This window comes from Orcinus orca, chromosome 3, assembly GCF_937001465.1.
Source record: "Orcinus orca chromosome 3, mOrcOrc1.1, whole genome shotgun sequence".
NCBI lineage: Eukaryota > Metazoa > Chordata > Mammalia > Artiodactyla > Delphinidae > Orcinus > Orcinus orca.
Window position 1 is genome coordinate 11,714,326 of NC_064561.1, and position 19,871 is coordinate 11,734,196.

At 50.5% G+C, this 19,871-nt stretch overlaps 2 protein-coding genes and 1 long non-coding RNA gene across 3 annotated transcripts; 2 read left to right on the forward strand and 1 right to left on the reverse strand.

Annotated features, from left to right (window-relative positions):
• Positions 1-2,247: 2,247 nt before the first annotated feature.
• Positions 2,248-7,887, forward strand: RAB3A (RAB3A, member RAS oncogene family). The gene is made up of 5 exons (XM_004277551.2): positions 2,248-2,407; positions 3,554-3,781; positions 4,927-5,045; positions 5,679-5,803; positions 7,047-7,887. Exons 2-5 carry the CDS (start codon positions 3,554-3,556, stop codon positions 7,235-7,237), a joined length of 663 nt encoding a protein of 220 aa, XP_004277599.1. The 5' UTR covers positions 2,248-2,407; the 3' UTR covers positions 7,238-7,887.
• A 53-nt stretch (positions 7,888-7,940) lies between these two features.
• Positions 7,941-10,833, reverse strand: MPV17L2 (MPV17 mitochondrial inner membrane protein like 2). The gene is made up of 5 exons (XM_004277552.4): positions 10,647-10,833; positions 9,849-10,019; positions 9,065-9,141; positions 8,776-8,904; positions 7,941-8,455 (listed from the first exon to the last, which is right to left on the reverse strand). The coding sequence occupies exons 1-5, from the start codon at positions 10,831-10,833 to the stop codon at positions 8,357-8,359; spliced, it is 663 nt and encodes a 220-aa protein (XP_004277600.1). The 3' UTR covers positions 7,941-8,356.
• A 62-nt stretch (positions 10,834-10,895) lies between these two features.
• LOC125964124 (uncharacterized) lies at positions 10,896-16,687 on the forward strand. The gene is made up of 2 exons (XR_007476819.1): positions 10,896-12,588; positions 14,729-16,687. It is a non-coding gene; the product is annotated as an uncharacterized LOC125964124 (long non-coding RNA).
• Positions 16,688-19,871: the final 3,184 nt, after the last annotated feature.

The window sequence follows — 19,871 nt, forward strand, 5'->3', positions numbered from 1 at the left end:
CCTCGAGGAGGGAGAGGAGAAAGATGAGGTAGTGGATGGGATCTGAGAGGGTTTAGGGCCCTTCTCCTATGCAGCTCTGTTGCTCGGACCACACAGAACATCTCCCCTCAAGTCTGTAGTCCTCACCTCCAATTCGACCATCCCTAATTCCAGAGCCTTATGCTTATTCTTAACAATAAATCCTTCCATTATTTTTATTTTAAAATACAAAATCCTGGGACTTCCCTGGTGGCGCAGTGGTTAAGAAACCGTCTGCTAATGCAAGGGACACGGGTTCGAGCCCTGGTCCGGGAAGATCCCACATGCCGTGGAGCAACTAAACTTGTGCGCCACAACTACTGAGTCTGTGTGCCACAACTACTGAAGCCCGTGCGCCTAAAGCCCGTGCTCCGCAACAAGAGAAGCCACCGCAATGAGAAGCCCGCGCACCGCAACGAAGAGTAGCCCCTGCTCGCTGGAACTAGAGAAAGTCCGTGTGTAGCAACGAAGACCCAACGAAGCCAAATAAATAAATGATTAAATACATAAATAAAATATAATACAAAATCCTTTGTGCAGAAGCTGGTATACATTGGTGTGGGCCTTTACCCTTTGGGAAAAAAAATAAGTGGGTATTTCCGATCGACACCCACGTACAAACCCGGAAGCATGCATTTGGAAGGTCAGGGAGCCTAGCTGACTTGCACGACCTCCCCTCGACCTGGGCAGCGCCTGGACCCCCCCCCCCCAATCCCCCACCCCAAAGCGGGAACTCGACTGCTGGTCTTCCAGTGGGGAGAGATTGGAGGTGGATTTATATTTATTCATTATCTTTTTCTGAATCTTCCCAGCTCTCCGCAGTGGGTTTGTGATACTTTTATAGTCTGAGTGAAGAGGAGGGACAAAAATGTTATCCTTAGAAAAAAATAGATTTCCCAACTGCAAGGAGAGCTGGAGGGACGTCTCCGCACTTCCGGGGCGCTGGGGGCGGGGGTGGGGGGAGTGGGCGGCCTCCAGGCGCTAAGTTATTCTGGTTTCTAAGCGTCTCTGCAGCTGGCGAGCTTTTTATAAAAAAGACAAGCCCCGCCCCTCGTCTCCTGAGGAGGAATCAGGGAGATCAGAATTTTCCTGGGGCCACACGCCCCCTGCCGGGTGTGGGGACCGGAGTTGGGGTCAGGGCAGAGACCTGGAATGGAGGCCAAGGTCTCGTTCTTCCTCCCCTCCCCCAATTCTGACTTTTTCACATGAAGACGGATGTGACAGGTCACCTTGGACCCCAAAGTCTCCATCTCTGAGTCTCATTTTGCCAGGATGGAGGAGGGAGGACTCTCTGTCCCTGTCTTTTTAAACTCAGGAACCAGGGAGGAGTAAAGCATCTCCCACCCCTTGTCTTTATTGTTGGGTCTTTGAACCTCGCTCGTATCCTCCCTGTTTCCCAGGTTTTTTACCGCAGACTTTTTGAGTTTAAGGGACAGGCCGTTTTTCTGCCCTACTTCCTGCATTTCGTTGAATTTTTCTCTGGAAAATGGGGAGCAGGAAGGAAAGGGGTTCCTGGAGCGTTCGTTAGCCCCTTCCTTTTTTCTGGAAATTGGTGGGGAAGGGTGACTCTCTTGATCCCAATTTCTTCTTTCTTTTTTTTTTCTTCTTTCTTTTTGGGTCTTACAGCTGAAATTAGACGGAGTCTATCTTGACCCCTATTTCCGCTTTTTCTTCTTTTCTACTTATGTTGAACCCAATAAATAGGAGACGTGGAGCATCTTCTCGAACCTCTGTTCCTCTTTTCTGAAATTGGGAATAGGGAGGGTTTAAGGAGAGGTCACAGCACCCTGGACTGAAAGGGGACCTCCTGAGTCTCCGACCTGGGTGCATGGGGGCGGGGAAGGGGAACACCCCCAGAAGACCCAGGCTCAGCCCAGGCCTCAACCTCTCGTCCCTTCAACCGCTCGGGAACCGCCATTGGACAGGAGGAGGGCGTGACAATCTTTGATTGGCTACTTAGCCCGTCGCTCGAGAACTTAAGCCAATGAGGAGGCGCCTCGTAGCCCCGCCTCCCTAACGCTGAAGAGAGGTGGAGCCGGCAGGCGATTCCACCCCTCCCGCACCGCTTCTGCTAGCTACTGGATGAGCTCGCTGGGCCCCGCCCCATTCTCATGTCAATCTGCGTGAGAACCCCGCCCCTCCCGGCTCTGCGTGCGACCGTGGACCACCTCCCCATCTGTGGCTCCTCCCCAGAATGGCGTCACGACCTCATCTGCATATGAAGCCCCGCTCCTCTGTGCAGGACGTCACCGCGGACTGCAGGGGCCTGAGCCGCTGCCGTCGCCTCCGCTGACACGCAGCCCCACATCAGCGCACTGGGGGCCCTGTCACCGCCGCTGCCAAAAAAGTCGCTGCCGCTAGGGTCGCCGCCGCATCAGTGTAGGGCAAGGTGAGCTCCCGGACGGTCCGGTGCGCTCCCTCTCGGAGCACATACATAACCTTCATTTGACTGATGGGCTGGGGTAGGGGGACGAAGTTGGCCGGCGTTAAATGAGGGGAAGGATGCGGCGGTCGCGAGCCTGGGGAGGGGTAGGGCCCCGGCTTCCTCTACCTGCCCTATCCTCACCCCCCACCCCCATCCCTCCACCCCCGGCTCTGCGGCGGAGGGGGAGGGGAGACGAGACCAGTGCCTTGCGGGAAGCTGTGCGCGCGGGAGGCTCCGTGCGTGCGCGTGCGTGTGGTGTGCACACGCGTGTGCGCGCCCGCCTGTGCGGGCGGATCTGTGTGTACCCTTGCTTGTGTACCAGGGTATTCTCGTGTGACCCCTTGGAGGTCCCGATCCAAGTTTGTGCGTGTTTCAGGCATGTGGAGGGAGACGCGTGGACTGTGCGTGTGCGTGCACAGCAATGTGCATATGTGCACGGAGATGCGTGCCCGTGTGGGTGACGTGTACTCGGCTGCACGGGTGGAGGACACAGTGCGCACGGGTGGGTTTGCACATTTGTATATGCATGTCGGTGAGCAGACAGGCTCTGTCCTGTGCACCGAGTGTGTTCGACGCTCAGATATGCACGAGCGTGTCCGAGTGTGTGCCCTGCTGTGTGCACGTGAGCGTGTGCACGCCCCGCTCCTATCACGTGATGTAGCTGTCTCAGCCCGAGCTCTCCCAGCCTGGGAGTCTGGGAGGAGGACTGCGGACACGCGTCCCTGTGGTACCGTACACGCGTGTGCACGTGCGCCCGCGTGGCTCAGTTCTGAGGAACATGAATGATTGATGGGGGGCGGGGCCGGCCGTAGTCACCCCTCCAGGCGCAGCTGTAGTGCTTAGGTTACAGCCGGACCTGGGGAACAGGCGTGCTGGAGGGGGCTGCAGGGGTGTCTCCATCCCCTGCGTTCTGAGGTTCTCCCCTGAAACCTCGGGCCTTTCAAGGTCATGGCCCGCCCTCTGCCGTGGGCTGCACCGTTACTACTGGGGCTCCTGATGGGATAAGGGTAACCTCCGTCCCTCTCTGGGAGCTCTCCATCCTGAGCCTGGGCTTGAGTGTTTGGGGGTGGAGGGAGACCCCTCACGCTCGTCTACGCTCCGCACCCCCAGATGGCATCCGCCACAGACTCTCGCTATGGGCAGAAGGAGTCCTCGGACCAGAACTTCGACTATATGTTCAAGATCCTCATCATCGGAAATAGCAGCGTGGGCAAGACGTCTTTCCTCTTCCGCTACGCAGACGACTCCTTCACGCCTGCCTTTGTCAGCACTGTAGGCATTGACTTCAAGGTCAAGACCATCTACCGAAACGATAAGAGGATCAAGCTGCAAATCTGGGTGGGTCCAGCTGGGGGGCTTCTGGCTTCATCACTCTCCCTCCCGAGAATAGCAGCCCCAGCTTTGCCTATTTCTTTCCTGTCTAGATTCATTCATTACACACTGGGCATTTATCAAGCACTTACTGTGTACAAGGGGCTAGAGGCACTGAAGAGAGTGCCCCTGTTCTTCCATCAGTGCCTAATGAGTGCTCTTCAGGGGTGGGGAAGGAGCAAATGCTGGGTCCTCTCCTGACCCTGACATCATCAGATGCATCATTTGCTTGGTGCCTCAGTTTCCCCGTGTTCAAGTTCCTCCATGTGTGTCTATATCAGGTTTCAGAGGGATCTTGACCCCCAACCTCATTCCCTGGGACAGGAGCAGGCTCCTCCGTCAGGGTCTTCTGGCCACTGTCCTCAACGCCCCCGAGGCCTGAGGAAGCCTGCCAAATGCCAAGTCAGAACTGCTCGTTCCCTGCCCACAGTCCTTCCGCGGCTCCCACCTCACTCCGGGCAAAACCTGCACCCCTCCAGGCAGCCAGACCCTGCCTAGTCTGCCCCTGTTGTTACCCCATCTCATCTGTCTCCTTCCATCTCTGTCTCAGCCTCTTCATTGTTCCTCAAATGTACCAAATGCAGTCCCACTTCAGGGCATTTGCCCGGGCTGTGCCTTCTGCCTGGACCGTCCTTCCTCTGATCCCCACATGGTTCCCTCCCTCATCCTTCAAGTTTAAAATTGAAGGTAGCCCACGCTGCCCATCCTTGTCGGGCTTTTTTCTCCTCAGTCCTCGCCACCCTCTGACGATACATTTTCTACCTTTTCACAGGTTTATTGTCTGTTTCCTGCACTGGATTGTCAGTTTCACAAGGGCAGTGATTTTGGTCCATTTTGTTTACAGCTGTGTCCCCAGTGCCCAGCACAGGGTGTGGCACAGGTACACGTGTGTTGAATGAATGAGGGAACGATTCTGTAGGTACCTTAGGATGACTGGGTACCACATTCCCAGTGCAGGCAGCCAGCTCACTCTCCCTGACCCACTGTGCCTCTGGGCAAGCCCCTGCTCCTTTGGGCCTCGAGGGCGCTGGACCTGACCATCTCAGAGTTCATACCCACTCTGAGGAGTTTCCGTGTGTGTCCTCTCTGACACCCTGTCTCTTCTTCCCCAGGACACGGCGGGGCAAGAGCGGTATCGGACCATCACGACAGCCTACTACCGGGGCGCCATGGGCTTCATCCTCATGTACGACATCACCAACGAGGAGTCCTTCAATGCGGTGCAGGACTGGTGAGCGTGCCCCCACCTGCTCACAGATGGTCTTCTGAGCTAGGCTTGGTGTAAAGCCTGGGGTACAGACAGAGATCAGGGAGCCCCAGCCGCTTGGCAGAAATGTAAATAACAATATTGGGGTCCCAGACCTGCTATCAATCTATAATCATTAAAACAGTGTGGCATCAGCTCAAAATAATGGGAAGCAGGGTTTCAGGTGGAAAAATGAAACTGTAAACATAAAGGAAAAAAAATCTGGGAGGGACAGAAAATATGAAGACAGTTTGCATAGGTTAGAGGATATAAACATTGACATTTTCTGACTAGAGTAATGATACATTTTGAGAAAATGTTTGAATTTGTTTAAGAGCGAGAATCCTTCTCTGGGGGTGGGGGGTGGGGATCTGGGAAGGATGGGAAAAGCTGCTTGAAAGAGGGACTCCCAAGAGCAGTGAACTGTGGGAGCAGACACCTGCAGAGTGTTCCTGGCAGGACAAAGACAGGGAGGAGGATGGAGCCTGCCTCCCTCAAGAATTAAAGAATTAATGGGAGGTGGGGGCTGGAGTGGGGGGAGGACGGGGGGAAGGGGGAGAGGGGGGCAGAGCTCAGATTCTCCAAGCCCTAACCCTCCTCTGTCACCACCTCCTCCAGGTCAACCCAGATCAAGACCTACTCATGGGACAATGCCCAGGTGCTGCTGGTGGGGAACAAGTGTGACATGGAGGATGAGCGGGTGGTGTCGTCGGAACGCGGTCGGCAGCTGGCTGACCACCTGGGTGAGTACCCAGCGAGGCTGGACACCCACAGGCTAGGAAAGGGACACTGAGGCCCTGAAAGGGGAGGAGACACACCCAAAGTCTCACAGCAAAGCCAGGATTCGAGTCCAGATGATTCATACTTTCTGCAAGCTGGCCTTGATCCAGGGGCCATTTGAGGTGAGTCTCTTTTTTTTTAATTAATTTATTTTATTTATTTATTTTTGGCTGCATTGGGTCTTCACTGCTGTGCGCGGGCTTTCTCTAGTTGCGGCAAGTGGGGGCTACTCTTCGTTGCGGTGCACGGGCTTCTCATTGCAGTGGCTTCTCTTGCTGCGGAGCACGGGCTCCAAGCACGCAGGCTTCAGTAGTTGTAGCACGCAGGCTCAGTAGTGGTGGCTCGCGGGCTCTGGAGCACAGGCTCAGTAGTGGCGGCGCACGGGCTTAGTTGCTCCGCAGCATGTGGGATCTTCCCTGACCAGGGCTCGAACCCATGTCCCCTGCATTAGCAGGCGGATTCTTAACCACTGTGCCCCCAGGGAAGCCCCTTGAGGTGAGTCTTGATGGATGCTTAGGAGTTTGCTCTGCAGGAAGTTTCTGATTCATTCTGATACTCTCACTGCTCAGCCTTGTGCTGGGTGTTGCTGGGCCCCTGAGAGGCCTCCAGCTTTGTGAGAGAGGAAAGGACCTCAGCTGGGGGAGCCAGGCTCTGCCTGGCATAGGTAAGTCTTCCTGGAAGTGGGCCTTGGATCTGGCCCACTACTTAAAGAAAAAGGAGGTCTTTCAGACAGAAGAAACAGTGTGGGCAAAGGCCAGACATGGGGAAGATCCTTTTGGCAAAGTTTTATGTGACTGCAACATGAGGGTCACTTGGAGGAAATATGGCTGATCTCGCAGGGCCTGAAGCACGAGCTGAGGAGCCAGACTTTTCAGAGGGCAATAGGGAGCCATGGAGAGTGTGTGAGCAGGGGAAGGCCTGGGTCTGAATGTCAGATGCCGCCAGGGCCAGGGCTAGGCTGGATGGTGGAAGCAGGGAAGTGGGTCTTCCCAGGGCTCTGGGGACAATGAGAGGGGATAGTTTTAGGGTGAAGAAAGGAGTGCAGGAAATAAAGGCTGACTCAGTCCAGTGTTGCTTCCCCAAGGGACCTGTCAGTGCCTTTAACATGCAGTTGGCACTGGAATCTCCAGGTGTTACCTGCCCTCAGAAAAGTGTCTCTGGGCGTGGGGGAACCAGGGTCCTCACCCCTCCCTTCCCTGACCACAGGGTTCGAGTTCTTTGAGGCAAGCGCCAAGGACAACATTAATGTCAAGCAGACCTTTGAGCGGCTGGTGGATGTCATCTGCGAGAAGATGTCCGAATCATTGGACACAGCCGATCCTGCAGTCACGGGCACCAAGCAGGGCCCACAGCTCACGGACCAGCAGGCGCCCCCCCACCAGGACTGCGCCTGCTGAGAGCTGCCCCGCCCCATCCTGGCCCCGCCCTCTGGGCCTGAGCCAGGGCCCCTACTGGCCATGGGCGTGAGTCCCCTGCCCTGATTTAGCCCATCACCCTATTTATTATCGTAGCTATTTATTTATTTATTTATTGGAGATGTCCCCCAGGGGCTCAGGCACCCCACCTGCTCTGTGCCCCACCCTGTACATACAGCCCTGTTCCCGCTCTGCAGTGGCGTGTCGTGGCCCCGTGAACTCACCACTCACCCTTCTCTCCAGACCCCACCTTTTTATAAATTCACCCCCATCAACAGTTATCAGTTTTTAAGTGGGGGCCGGATGACACCCCAGGGCAGTCTTGTTGCATGATGCAAGGTAGCCAGACCTGCCAGCCTCCTGGCTGTGACACGGTAGGTCCAGGTGACTGCAGGCATCTCGACGTGTACCACGGGGTGTGTCAGAGCCAGGAAATGGCCCGCCTGGCTCCTCGCCCCCAAGGTTGTACCTGTTTTTGGAGGGGGGTGGGGGCTGCTGTGGATATTCACCACCCTGGGACACCACCTCTCACCAGACCTGTTCTGATGTCATGAGTGTCAAACATGCCCCCCAGTCCCCCCAGGAGATGTCATGACAACACTACACACACCCAATAAAGTGAATGGACGACACAGTGTCCCTATGAGCGCCGGCCTGCCAGTGCTGGCTTTGCTCATCCACAAGATTTTCAATTACAAAGAGAATTTAATTCTCTGTACTTCCATAGTCCACGAACAGACGATGAGACTGGAGGCTACACACCCCACCCAAGGCTCCAAATTCTGGGGGCCCTGCTCCAAGTGTATGGGCGATGTCCCCACCTTGGTCCCAGAGTCCAGCCCGCAGGAGTGTTGAGGGCTTGGTACTAGCTGGCTGGCTGAGGCCCAGTGCTGAGGGTGGAACATCTGTCACCAGTCACTTGAGGCTCTCCCAGAAGGGTTGGGGGATGACGGTCCATCTTCATGGTTGTGTTCCAGATGGAGAAACAGAGGCCCGGCAGTGGGCTTGGAAGGGGCAGCCCAACCGGATGCCTAGGAATCAGGGTGGGCCTAGGACTGGGCCCAGCAGTCCGTTCCCCTTCCTGCCCAGGTCAGCTGAGGGTCAGTCTTGCCCTGGCTGGCATGTGGTGGCAGTGTGGGGCAGCTCAGTCTGCACAGTGCCCAGGGCCACACAGCCTGGGGGCGCTGGGGGGCCTGGGATCTGTCCACACAAGAGGATCTGGTTACAGGCATTTGTTCATCCCTCTGGGCTCCTCACTGAACCCTCCTCCACCCGTCAGGGCTGGGGTCAGCCTTGCCGGACAGATGCGGCAGGGACCTGGCCAAGGTCACATCAGACAGAAGACGTGGGCTTGGTCTTCACCCCGCTATTGATCAGCAACCCACCCACCCACCATGGGGTGCAGGTTGTCCCGGGCACAAGAGACCCGCACCCTGGAGCGTAGTTGTACTGCCATTTGGGGCTCACACATGTGGCCCCCCAGGAGTCCCCTGGGTACTTGGTCTGCCCACTGCGCTTACCCGGTATTTCAGATAGGAGAGGTATGTGTCCCAGCCCAGCGTCAGGCCGTTGATGTAGGTGACTCGGAACTGGGGGGGCACGAAGAGGAAATTCACCAGCTGCGCAGCAGGCCACACACACCAGTCAGTCTACGGGGAGGGGTGGAATGCAGTGAGAGGCGGGGCCGGGCGGGGCCAGGTGGCTGTGAGAGGTGGGGCTTTGAAAGGGGGTGCCTGTGAAAGGGAGAGGAGGGACAGATGCGAGGGGGCGGAGATGAAGGATAGGCGGGGCCTGGGCAGGCATGCCCACCTTGTAGAATTCCCAGAACTTGTCCCGCAGCTCCTGGCAGCTCTCGCCCAGGGTCTGGCCCTCCAGGCAGCCAAGGCCTAGGAAGGAAACCAAGAGATGAGAGTGTCAGAGGCTGGGGAGTACGGAGTACGACAGTAGAGCGGGTGGGGTAGGACCCCTGAGGAACAGTGTCTCAGGCAGAGGAAACAGGACATTTAAAAGCCTTGCAGTGGGAAGGGCAGCACAGCAGGGTGGCTAAACAACAGAACAAGTCAAGTCGGGGAGAAGTGAGAGGAGAGAGGTCTGTCGTGAATAATCGGGTACCCTGAGGGATGCAAGTGAGAGGAGAGAGGTCTGTCGTGAATAATCGCGTACCCTGAGGGATGCGTACGCCACACACCCTTGTTGAGGCTGAGGCTAGTTTATTACCGGTCCTAGGATGCTTGTGCCCTGTCAACGTCAGTCTCAGCTCCCCTTCCTCCAGCCTCAGAGCCTTTGCATGGGCTGTTCCCCCTGCCTGCTGGCTCCTTCTTCAAGTCTCAGCTGAGTGTCTTCTCCTTTGGGACGTTCTCCCAACCACTGTCCAGGGCAGCCCCATCAGACACTGTCTTCATCCTTCCTACATTTAGCATCATTCTCTGTGATTCTGCCATTCACACTTGCCTCCACTGGGTCTGTCCTATCACCACTGTACCCCAGCCTTCAGGAGGTGCATCAGTAATGGGTCTCCACATCCTTAACACAAAGTTGGCTCTGTCCCTCCCGACCTATGAGGGGCAAAGCCCAAGCTCACGGGGCTCCTTACCCAAGAAGTACCAGACGCCCAGCATGGGAGAGGCCACCAGTTGGTCGACGAGGACCTTCCTGAGGACGTTTGGGAGGCCACGGAAGCCAGATGCAGGGAGCAGGCGGTCCAGCCAGAGGTACCAGTAGTGCAGGAAAGGGCCCATGCTGCAGCCCACAGCAAACATGCTCGCTGTGGGCGGTCCAAGAGTCAGGGGGTGCATGTTAGGCCAGCAAAGCCCCCAATTCACTCCCTCCCTAAGACCTGGGTAAGCCTGACACTCTCCCAGAGCCCAACCCATTACTAGCCCCACTGCCACGTACCATTCCAAGAGCTGCGTTTGCATTTCCTTCCCTCATTCCCTCACCACCGTGGCAGAGTGTTCTACCATCGCCCCGCTTTCCAGAGGAGGAAACAGAGGCACAGCGGGTAGGGAAGTGTGGGACAGGGCGCGATCCTAGGCTGGCTGGGGCCAGACGCTGCGCCCTTGACTACCCCGGGTGCAGCATCCTGTGCTCAACGCTAGGTCTCTCAGTGCAAGAGAGAGGGAAGCGGACCAGGGGTTGGGCGGGGACCTGACCCTCAGGATGGGAGCGAACAGAAACCCCACGTATGATAGGGGATGAAGACCCCCGAGGGGGGAGGGGACAGAGATCAGGGAGGGGCTGTCTAGGGTGCACGCTGAGGTCAAGGGTCTTGCCAGGGACTGAGGTCACGGGTCATGGGTCACGGCACGCGGGTCCGGGTCACAGGTCTCCGAATTGAGGTTGGGGCCAAAGATCCTCTGGGGTCAAAGGCCAGCAGCACTCGCCCCCTCACCTGAGCGCCGCGTGTCAAACTTCTGGCCGGGCCGGGCGCGGATCTCCCAGGACTGGCGCGCTCCATCCCCGGCCGCCATGAGAGTGCCGCAGCCCAGAGTGTTGGTGACGAGCAACGCACGGCCTTGGAACAGGGGCTGCCCCGCGGCCCAAAGGCCGCGCAGCCAGCACCAGCCGCCGGACGCCATCGCCTGCCGGGACCTAGGAACCGGCACACCCGGCCGCCCTGCCCATGCCGGCCAATCTCCTGTCACCCCGCGTCCCGGATCCCCGCCTCGCGCCGTGCTACCCAATCGCACGCTGCCTTCGTGATTTGCATGCTTCCCCAAGTCACTGCAGCCAATCGCCGACCGCTTGCCTCTTCACTTTGCCCGCCCCGAGAGGTATTAGCCAATCAAAAGTCGGTATCCCGTCTAGAGGCTAATTGCCGAACGAAGCCGCACACCGCCTTCCGCGCCTTACGGGCCAATCGCAAATAGGCTTCGCGTCACACCGCGCATGCCAATTGCTGTCGTTCTAACCTCGTTTTCCCGCCCCTATCAACTCTGGCCTATGGGTAACCGTCTCCACACCCTTATTTGCCTGCCCAGTACTGAACTGGCCAATCGGAGACCCTCGCTGACTATCGTTAGGCTGGCAAATCACTGACTGTCGTCCTGCGTCCCGCCTTGAGATGGCCAATCTTGAACAACTCTACCGAGTTCTCTCTTGTAGTTGCCCTCCAGATTTCCAGATTCTCCCGAAATTCCTGAAAAGGGGATCGGACTGTGGCCATGACTACCGGGGTGGAAGTCCAATCCCGCAGAGACTCGAGAGAGTGGGGGCGGGGCTACAGTTCTGCGGCGCGCGCAGGCCGCTGGGATTCTTGTGTAGACGTTGACCTTGGTCCTGACGACTGCTGGGTGTCTGACCTCAGTTCAAGAATAATATAATTAAAACGTTAGGCACTGTTCTGGGCACATGACGTGCATTAAGACATTTCACAGCAACTTTGTGTTGCTGCAGGGACAGTTTTATCACCTTGTTATTTCCTGTGTTCCTGGAGGGGAAAATGTGAGTTTCAATGGAAATCTATGCGTTACCTACAGGAACAGGGTGTCGCAAACTGTCGCCTGTGGGCCAAATCCTGTCGGCGCCGGTTTTGGTGAGGCTCGCGAGCTAAGAATTCTCTTACCTTTTTTAATTGGTCGGTGAAAAAATCCAAATAATATTCTGGGACATGTGAAAATTATATGAAATTCAAATTTCCGAATCCATAAATAAAGCTATGTTGGAACACAGTCATGCCCATTTGTTTCTTTATTGTCTACTCTCATTACAATGAGCAGTTGCAACAAAGATTGTATGGTCTGCAAAAACTAAACTATTTACTATTTGACTCTTTACAAAAAATTTTTTTTTCCTCTTTGTTAGAGGACACCCTTCAGGGTTTTCTGATTTTGATTCTATGGGAGATATTTTATAAACCCTGTGGTTATAACTGATAACAGGGAAAAATAATTCTTCCCTATAGACATGCAAATGAATTCTGAGTGGAGAGATGCCCACCCCCCATTTTTTTGCCTTCATTTGCACATTCATTTTACTGTGCTTGTTTTGTCTTGTTGTTTGGTTCTTCTTTGAAATGGGTTTAACGCCTGACCAGTTAGTTCCCTTTATTAACAACGAGTTAACAATTTTTAACACATGCTCAATTTTATTTCTGTATGAGAGTCGTGATTTTTACCTTTTTTGGGAAAATTATCCTTCAACACTTCCTACTGCTGTCAAGTAACTCAGTCTGGTATTCCAGGTTCCAGATTTTACTGCATTTTTGTGGAAAACCTCCAAAATGGTTAAAAGAGGGGGGAAAGTCAAATTATGATTCACGAAACAGAGTCAGGTCAACTTTTTCAGCAGAGAAGTGCATTTCATGGTGGCTGAAGCCCTGGCAACTCCAAGAGGTAAGAGAATCTCGCTGATTCTCTATTTTTCTCATCTGTGTTTTCCTCTCTCTAGATAGGTGCCTTGTTTTTGATGTTTTTATGATGGGTAATGTCACCAGCATTAGAGGCATCAGGGACTGGGAATTTGGCTTTATGGTCTGATCATTTGGCAATCTCTATCAATGTATTACTGGTTTACTGGCTGAAAAGCAATGGAGAATCCATTAAGAATTGAGTGCCCACCAGGAGGAACAGCTTTTGACGTCTAGACCTGTGATTTTGGGTGTTTCTGTTGAAGGAGTTTTCAGAACATGCCACCGCAAAATATGCTACTCTGGCAGATTGATTATTTTGAGTTAAAGGCATTAGTAAGACTGCAAGATGCAAGAAGGGCTCTTGGTCTTTCCTTTTTCTTACTGAAAGCAGGAAATAAAATTCCCATGGCAAAGGTGCCCTCCCTCTACTGGGAGGAAGAAACCCTCTTATCCCCAGAGACAGGGAGTCAAAGCTGAGAGAAATCTGTACAAACAGGTCTTGTTGAAATAACTCTTATCTTCCTTTAGTCTCCCCCATGTATTTTAGTTGCTTTTCTGCAGTTGACGCTCGTTCAACCTAGTAAATAACAAGTCTTTGGGTCTTCATTTTTCTTGCGAAGACTCCCACGTACATGTAAATAAATTTTTTATGCTTTTCCCCTGTTAATCTGTCTTGTGTGTCAGTCTCAGCCAGAGACTTGTGTGCCGAGAGCTTGGCTTGGCTTTCTGTCTGCTAGGCCATGCTGGTTTTGGTCCTACATGTCCAACCATCAGGTGAGAGCCCTGAGAATATGTAGATGGCCAGAAAGAAATGTGGGTTGCACCCCATTTGTGGCTAGGGTCCTACCGACTACTGGACCACTGTTGCCAGCCTCTGAGGGGAATTGTCTAAGTCTTTCTCTCTTCTGCCCATCTTTGGGAGTGGCTGTGGAACTTGAGAGAGCTGCCTTTTTTGCACCCTCTTTGGGGACCCCTCTATGGTTTAGTCATAGAAGGCTGATTGGTTTTGGTTTTGAATCACTTGGTATGCTTTTGGTTAAAAAAAAAAAAAAGGGAGTTCAATACTGCCGGGAAAATTTACTGTTTGTCTGGGCTGAAACCTGATGATAAGATATTGAAAGGATTTTTTTTTTTAAAAGGAACTCTATGTCAGAAATTGGCTTTATTGGAGACATTCAGAGCCTGACTGGAACTATTTTCAAGGCCTTCTTCTTTCCTAAGCTAAAATGGAACTATGTACTCAGAGGGCTATTTGGAAATACACCGGCAAGAAAAAAAGTTTAAAAAGGCTTCTTCACAAATATTAGTAACTTGATCCATCTGCCAGAAACACACTTTGGATCCAAATTTTTTTTTTCTTCAATAATGAGTTTGAAATTCTTGTACCTGTCTCATGGCTAAAATTTAAAAATAAAAGTTATAAGATCTCTGCTTCTGTCTCTAGGTTTATGTTTGTCTATATACATGTGATATTCTTCTACCTCTGGGAAGTATTGCTAAAAATTAACTTGTAAAAGAGCTCTATTTAATTGGCTTAAAAAAAAGTGCTTATGTAAGTTGATTAGTCAAACTGTCTCTACTAGATGTTTAGATTATAAAACTGTAAATTCAAACTAAGAACAAAACAGACAATAAAAGTTAATTGCTTGATGTATATCAAGCACAATAGTAAATTTTAAAATAAAGGAGGTCATATATTTAACTTTTTACATTCTTCTGTGATTTTTTTTTATATTATTTATTTATATTATTTATTTTATTTATTTATTTTTGGCTGTGTTAGGTCTTTGGCTCAGCGGCCATAGCTCGTCGGCCTAGCCGCTCCGCGGCACGTGGGATCTTCCCGGACCGGGGCACGAACCCGTGTCCCCTGCATCGGCAGGCGGACTCTCAACCACTGCGCCACCAGGGAAGCCCTCTTCTGTGATTTTTGATACTTGCTTGATTTATCAACAAGAAAAATAACAAGATTATGGCTAGCTATTTAATGACTCATGAAATTTTCATGAGTAATTTAAGCATAATTATTAAAAACAAGTTAAGTAATAAATGTAAATAGGATAAAAGTTTATAAGTGAACTTCTCAACAATAATTTTGTTTTATAATGTCTCCTTAAAAATAGTTTCTAGGGCTTCCCTGGTGGTGCAGTGGATAAGAACCTGCCTGCCAATGCAGGGGACATGGGTTCCATCCCTGGTCCAGGAAGATCCCACATGCCACGGAGCAACTAAGCCCGTGCGCCACAACTACTGAGTCTGTGCTCTAGAGCCCGTGCTCCGCAGCAAGAGAAGCTACCGCAATGAGAAGCCCGTGCACGGCAGCGAAGAGTAGCCCCTGCTCGCCACAACTAGAGAAAGCCTGCGTGCAGCCACGAAGACCCAACACAGCCAAAAATAAATAAATTAAAAAAAAAATGTTTCTAGGTCTTCCCTGGTGGCGCAGTGGTTGAGAGTCCGCCTGCCGATGCAGGGGACACGGGTTCGTGCCCCGGTCTGGGAAGATCCCACATGCCGCGGCGCGGCTGGGCCTGTGAGCCATGGCCGCTGAGCCTGCGCGTCCGGAGCCTGTGCTCCGCAACGGGAGAGGCCACAACAGTGAGACGCCTGTGTACCGCAAAAAAAAAAAAAAAAAAAAAAAAGTTTCCAGAATCATTTTGGAAACTTGAAACCTTATACTAAGTTAAGTGAAATGGTGGATATTCATTGAATATGTAGATAATTTTCAAATATGAGAAAATACTGAAATATTAATCACTAAACATAAGTTTATCTCGTTGGCTTCTTAAGTTTTACAAAGGAACTAGTGATGTTTCCGTTAGTAAACACGTCCTTTGCCACATCAAAAAATTGTATTATAAGGAAGCATATGCCTCTAGAAATTATGAAATGATGTATTCATAAATTTGCTAATCTACTATAGAATGTTGGTATGGCCACAGGCAGTTTACAATTGCTTGCTTCCTAGTTTTCCCTGGAACTTAGGGTTATGAATTATAATCAATGTAAGTAAATGAAACTGCTAGGAATAATAAAGTTACAGAAAAAAAACTCTGTATGTGAAGTGTGCACGGAAAATAAGATGTGTTTCTGCAGGAAAGAGTATGAGGTATGAAGGATGCGCTCTTTTTTTTTTAATTAGCAAGTATTTAATGTAATTTATTTATGTTTGGCTGCGTTGGGTCTTCGTTGCTGTGCATGGGCTTTCTCTAGTTGCGGCGAGCGGGGACTACTCTTCGTTGCGGTGCGCGGGCTTCTCATTGTGGTGGCTTCTCGTTGTGGAGCACAGGCTCTAGGCGCGTGGGCTTCAGTAGTTGTGGCACACAGGCTCAGTAGTTGTGGCAGTCGGGCTTAGTTGCTCCACGGCATGTGATATCTTCCTGGACCAGTGATTGAACCCTTGTCCCCTGCATAGGCAGGCAGATTCTTAACCACTGAGCCACCAGGGAAGTCCAAGGATGCGTTCTTAGGAAGGAAAGAGAAGAGTAATTTTGTCCTTGTTTAAGGGTATTTAGTGATTGCCTCAAAATACAAAAGAGGAAAATAAAGGAGAAAAACCTAAATGGATTTAGAAAGTTGGAGAGGGAGAAAGAGGAAATCTTATCTTGTGTGGTCAAATTGGCAAAAATTAAATGGATTATTATAAGAATTTTAAAAATGAGCTTTATTTAAAATTGTTTTTATTGAAATATAGTTGATTTACAATGTTGCATTAGTTGCAGGTGTACAGCAAAGTGATTCAGTTATACATACATATATACCTATCTATTCCTTTTTAAATTCTTTTTCATTATAGGTTATTACAAGATATTGAGTATAGTTCCCTGTGCCGTACAGTAGGTCCTTGTTGGTTATCAACAATGAGCTTTAATATCAATAATGTGACTATGCAAAACTAGAATTTGACTTTCTTTCTCTGTTAAAAGAATAACATTTTCTTGGATTATTGTAAGAGATTTTTCTTTACCTGTTAAGTAATTCATATAGAAAACAAAGATTCTGTTTTATCAAAATGTTGTCTTTATCAAGTCTTTAATTAGGAAAACTGAGTCGTCTCAAAAGAGCTGGAGCTTTTTCTTTTATTATGTTACTGTATTTGCCTGTCACATCTTTTATTGTCACTTTGGTTAAATAGGTAACTAAGTATTGTTTCATTTAACCTAGTGTTACTTTAACCTAGTGTTCAATTTAACCTAGTGTTCAAATCTTTGACATTCTGGACAAACTTCCCAAAATCAAATTCTAAATTTTATTTCCCCTACACCGTGTTTCCTCTTGAACCATGGTTGGAATTTTAGATTTGGAGCCACTAAACTCTGTCTGCATACCTATTGGTCTGTAATTCAGAAGGCTTTTACTTCTCACTATGTTTTGTTGTATTTTTCTACACCAGGAGGTGTGAGAGGCAGGATTCTAAGATATGGCCCCAAGATTTCTGCCTCAGATGTACACCAGTACATCCTCCTCAAGTGTAGGTAGAACTTGTGAATATGATAAAATGCAAATATGACGTTATGTTGTATTGTAGAAGGGATTTTTTAAAAACTTATTTTACTGAAGTATAGTTGATTTACAGTGTTGTGTTAATTTTTAGAAGGGATTTTGTAGGCATAAGTACCCTAGTCAGTTAATTAAAAAGGAGCTTGGTTAGTGCCCTCACTGTGATGCATTTCTTTTTTTTTAATTGAAGTATAGTTGTATAATATGATATGTTATAGGTATACAATATAGTGATTCACAACTTTTAAAGGTTATACTCCATTTGTAGTTATTATAAAATATTGGTGGGACTTCCCTGGCAGCTCAGTGGATAAGACTCCCCGCTCCCAATGCAGGGGGCCTGGGTTCGATCCTTGGTTAGGGAACTAGATCCCACATGCATGCCACAACTAAGAGTTTGCGTGCCACAACTAAGGAACCCGCCTGCCACAACTAAGACCTGGTGCTACCAAATAAATAAATATTTTTTTTAAAAAGATTGGGCTTCCCTGGTGGCACAGTGGTTAAGAATCCGCCTGCCAATGCAGGTGACACGGGTTCGAGCCCTGGTCCGGGAAGATCCCACATGCCACGAAACAGCTAAGCCGATGCGCCGTAACTACTGAGCCTGTGCTCTACAGCCCGCGAGCCACAACTACTGAGCCTGCATGCCACAACTACTGAAGCCCGCGCGCCTAGAGCCCGTGCTCTGCAACAAGGGAAGCCACCGCAATGAGAAGCCTGCGCACCGCAACGAAGGGTAGCCTCCGCTCGCCACAACCAGAGAAAAGCCCACGTGCAGCAACAAAGACCCAACGCAGCCAAAAATAAAATAAATAAAATACAATTAAAAAGAATATTGGCTATAGTCCCCGTGTTGTAGAATATATCCTTGTAGCTTATTTTATACCTAACAGTCTCTACCTCTTAATCCCCTACCCCTATATTGCCCCTCTCCCCTCCCCCTCCCCACTGGTAACCACTAGCTTCTTCTCTATATCTGTGAGGTCTGCTTTTTTTTTTTTTTAACATCTTTATTGGAGAATAATTGCTTTCCAATTGTATGTCAGTTTCTGCTTCATAACACAGTGAATCAGTTATACATACACATATATCCCTATATCCCCTCCCTCTTGCGTCTCCCTCCCTCCCACCCTCCCTATCCCACCCCTCTAGGTGGTCACAAAGCACCGAGCTGATCTCCCTGTGCTATGCGGCTGCTTCCTACTAGCTATCTATTTTACATTTGGTAGTGTATATATGTCCATGCCACTCTGCTTCTTTTTTGTTACATTCAGTAGTTGGTTGTATTTTTTAGCTCTGTGATACATTTCTTTAAAAAAAATTTTTTTTAGTATTTATTTATTTATTTTATTTTTGGCTGCGCTTGGGTCTTAGTTGCAGCTCGTGGGATCTTTCGTTGTGGTGTGTGGGCTCGAGAGAGCGTGGGCTCAGTAGTTGTGGTGCGCGGGCTTAGTTGCCCTGCAGCATGTGGGATCTTAGTTCCCCGACCAGGGATCGAACTCCCATCCCCTGAATTGGAAGGCAGATTCTTAAGCACTGGACCACCAGGGAAGTCCCTGTGATACAATTCTATTTGGCAAATTCCTGAAGGTGCATTGGCTGATGTTAGGGAACCACAGGACAGCATTATCAATCCTAATTCCAGTTACTCGTTCAAGTGTGAACTTGGCCACGATCCCACCACATTGCGTTTAGTCATCCCCTCAGGCTCCTCTGGTCTGTGATTCTTTCTGGGTTTTTTCTTGTTTTTCATGACTTTGACACTTTTGAAGAGGACCAGTGGGACATTTTGTAGAATGTCCCTCCATCTTGGTTCGGGTGCTGTTTTCTTGTGGTTAGACTGGGGTTCTGGGTTTTTGGGGAGAATCCCACAGAGGTGGTGTCCTCCTTGCGTCAGATGGTGCGTGTGATATCACATGATTTACCCCAGTGCCTCTAACTCGGATCACATGATGTTAACCAGGGTCACGTGAGGCTCAGCTGGCTCACGTGATTAAGGGACGTCTGCCAGGTGTTTCTACTCCGCTGTCAGGTTACCATTTCTCCCTTTCCCTACTCTTTGGAATTGAGTTCCAAAATCCAGTCCACTCTCAGGGCTAGAGTGTTGGGGGGGGGTGGAATTAAGCTCCACCTCCTGGAAGACAGACTGTTTCCAGATACAGTTTCACCAGCCAGTTTCAAGAAACTAAGTTGGACTTTTGGGAGCCAGTGCTTACAAAACCCTCACGGGAAAACTGGCTTGTCCCTGGCTTGAGGGTCAGCCCTACAGGTCCAGCCTGGCCAACCAAGATCCTTGCCATACTTTGGGGACATCAAAGAAGAGAGAAATTCACCAAAAGGCACAGATGAAACTGCAGGTGAAACTCGAGTTGTTATCTCCAGTTAACAAATGATAGAGGCTTTTAGAAGTCCACCCTGAGATTCCTTACAGAAACTTCCAGTAAAGCAAACTGAACACCTGCTGCACCTGTGTAAAATAATCAGGGCAAATCCCATGAAACCTGTCAAGGAAGGACTTTCTTTGAGATTTTATTTTTTTATTTATTTTAATTTTTTGGCTGAGTTGGATCTTCGTTGCTGCGCGTGGGGTTTCTCTAGTTGTGGAGAGCGGGGGCTACTCTTCGCTGCGGTACGCCGTCTTCTCATTGTGGTGGCTTCTCTTGTTGACGATCACGGGCTCTAGGGCATGTGGGCTTCAGTAGTTGTGGCTCGCGGGCTCTAGAGCACAGGCTCAGTAGTTGTGGTGCACGGGCTTAGTTGCTCTGC

Excerpts from the sequence above, each read along its gene's own strand:
- RAB3A (XM_004277551.2), top strand. The coding sequence starts at position 3,554 with ATGGCATCCGCCACAGACTCTCGCTATGGGCAGAAGGAGTCCTCGGAC. Across the intron at positions 3,782-4,926 it reads GGATCAAGCTGCAAATCTGG|GACACGGCGGGGCAAGAGCG; the intron begins GTGGGTCCAGCT and ends CTTCTTCCCCAG. Across the intron at positions 5,046-5,678 it reads TTCAATGCGGTGCAGGACTG|GTCAACCCAGATCAAGACCT; the intron begins GTGAGCGTGCCC and ends CACCTCCTCCAG.
- MPV17L2 (XM_004277552.4), bottom strand. The coding sequence starts at position 10,833 with ATGGCGTCCGGCGGCTGGTGCTGGCTGCGCGGCCTTTGGGCCGCGGGG. Across the intron at positions 9,142-9,848 it reads GGGCGTCTGGTACTTCTTGG|GCCTTGGCTGCCTGGAGGGC; the intron begins GTAAGGAGCCCC and ends TTTCCTTCCTAG. Across the intron at positions 8,456-8,775 it reads TCTCCTATCTGAAATACCGG|ATCCCAGGCCCCCCAGCGCC; the intron begins GTAAGCGCAGTG and ends TTGTGTGGACAG.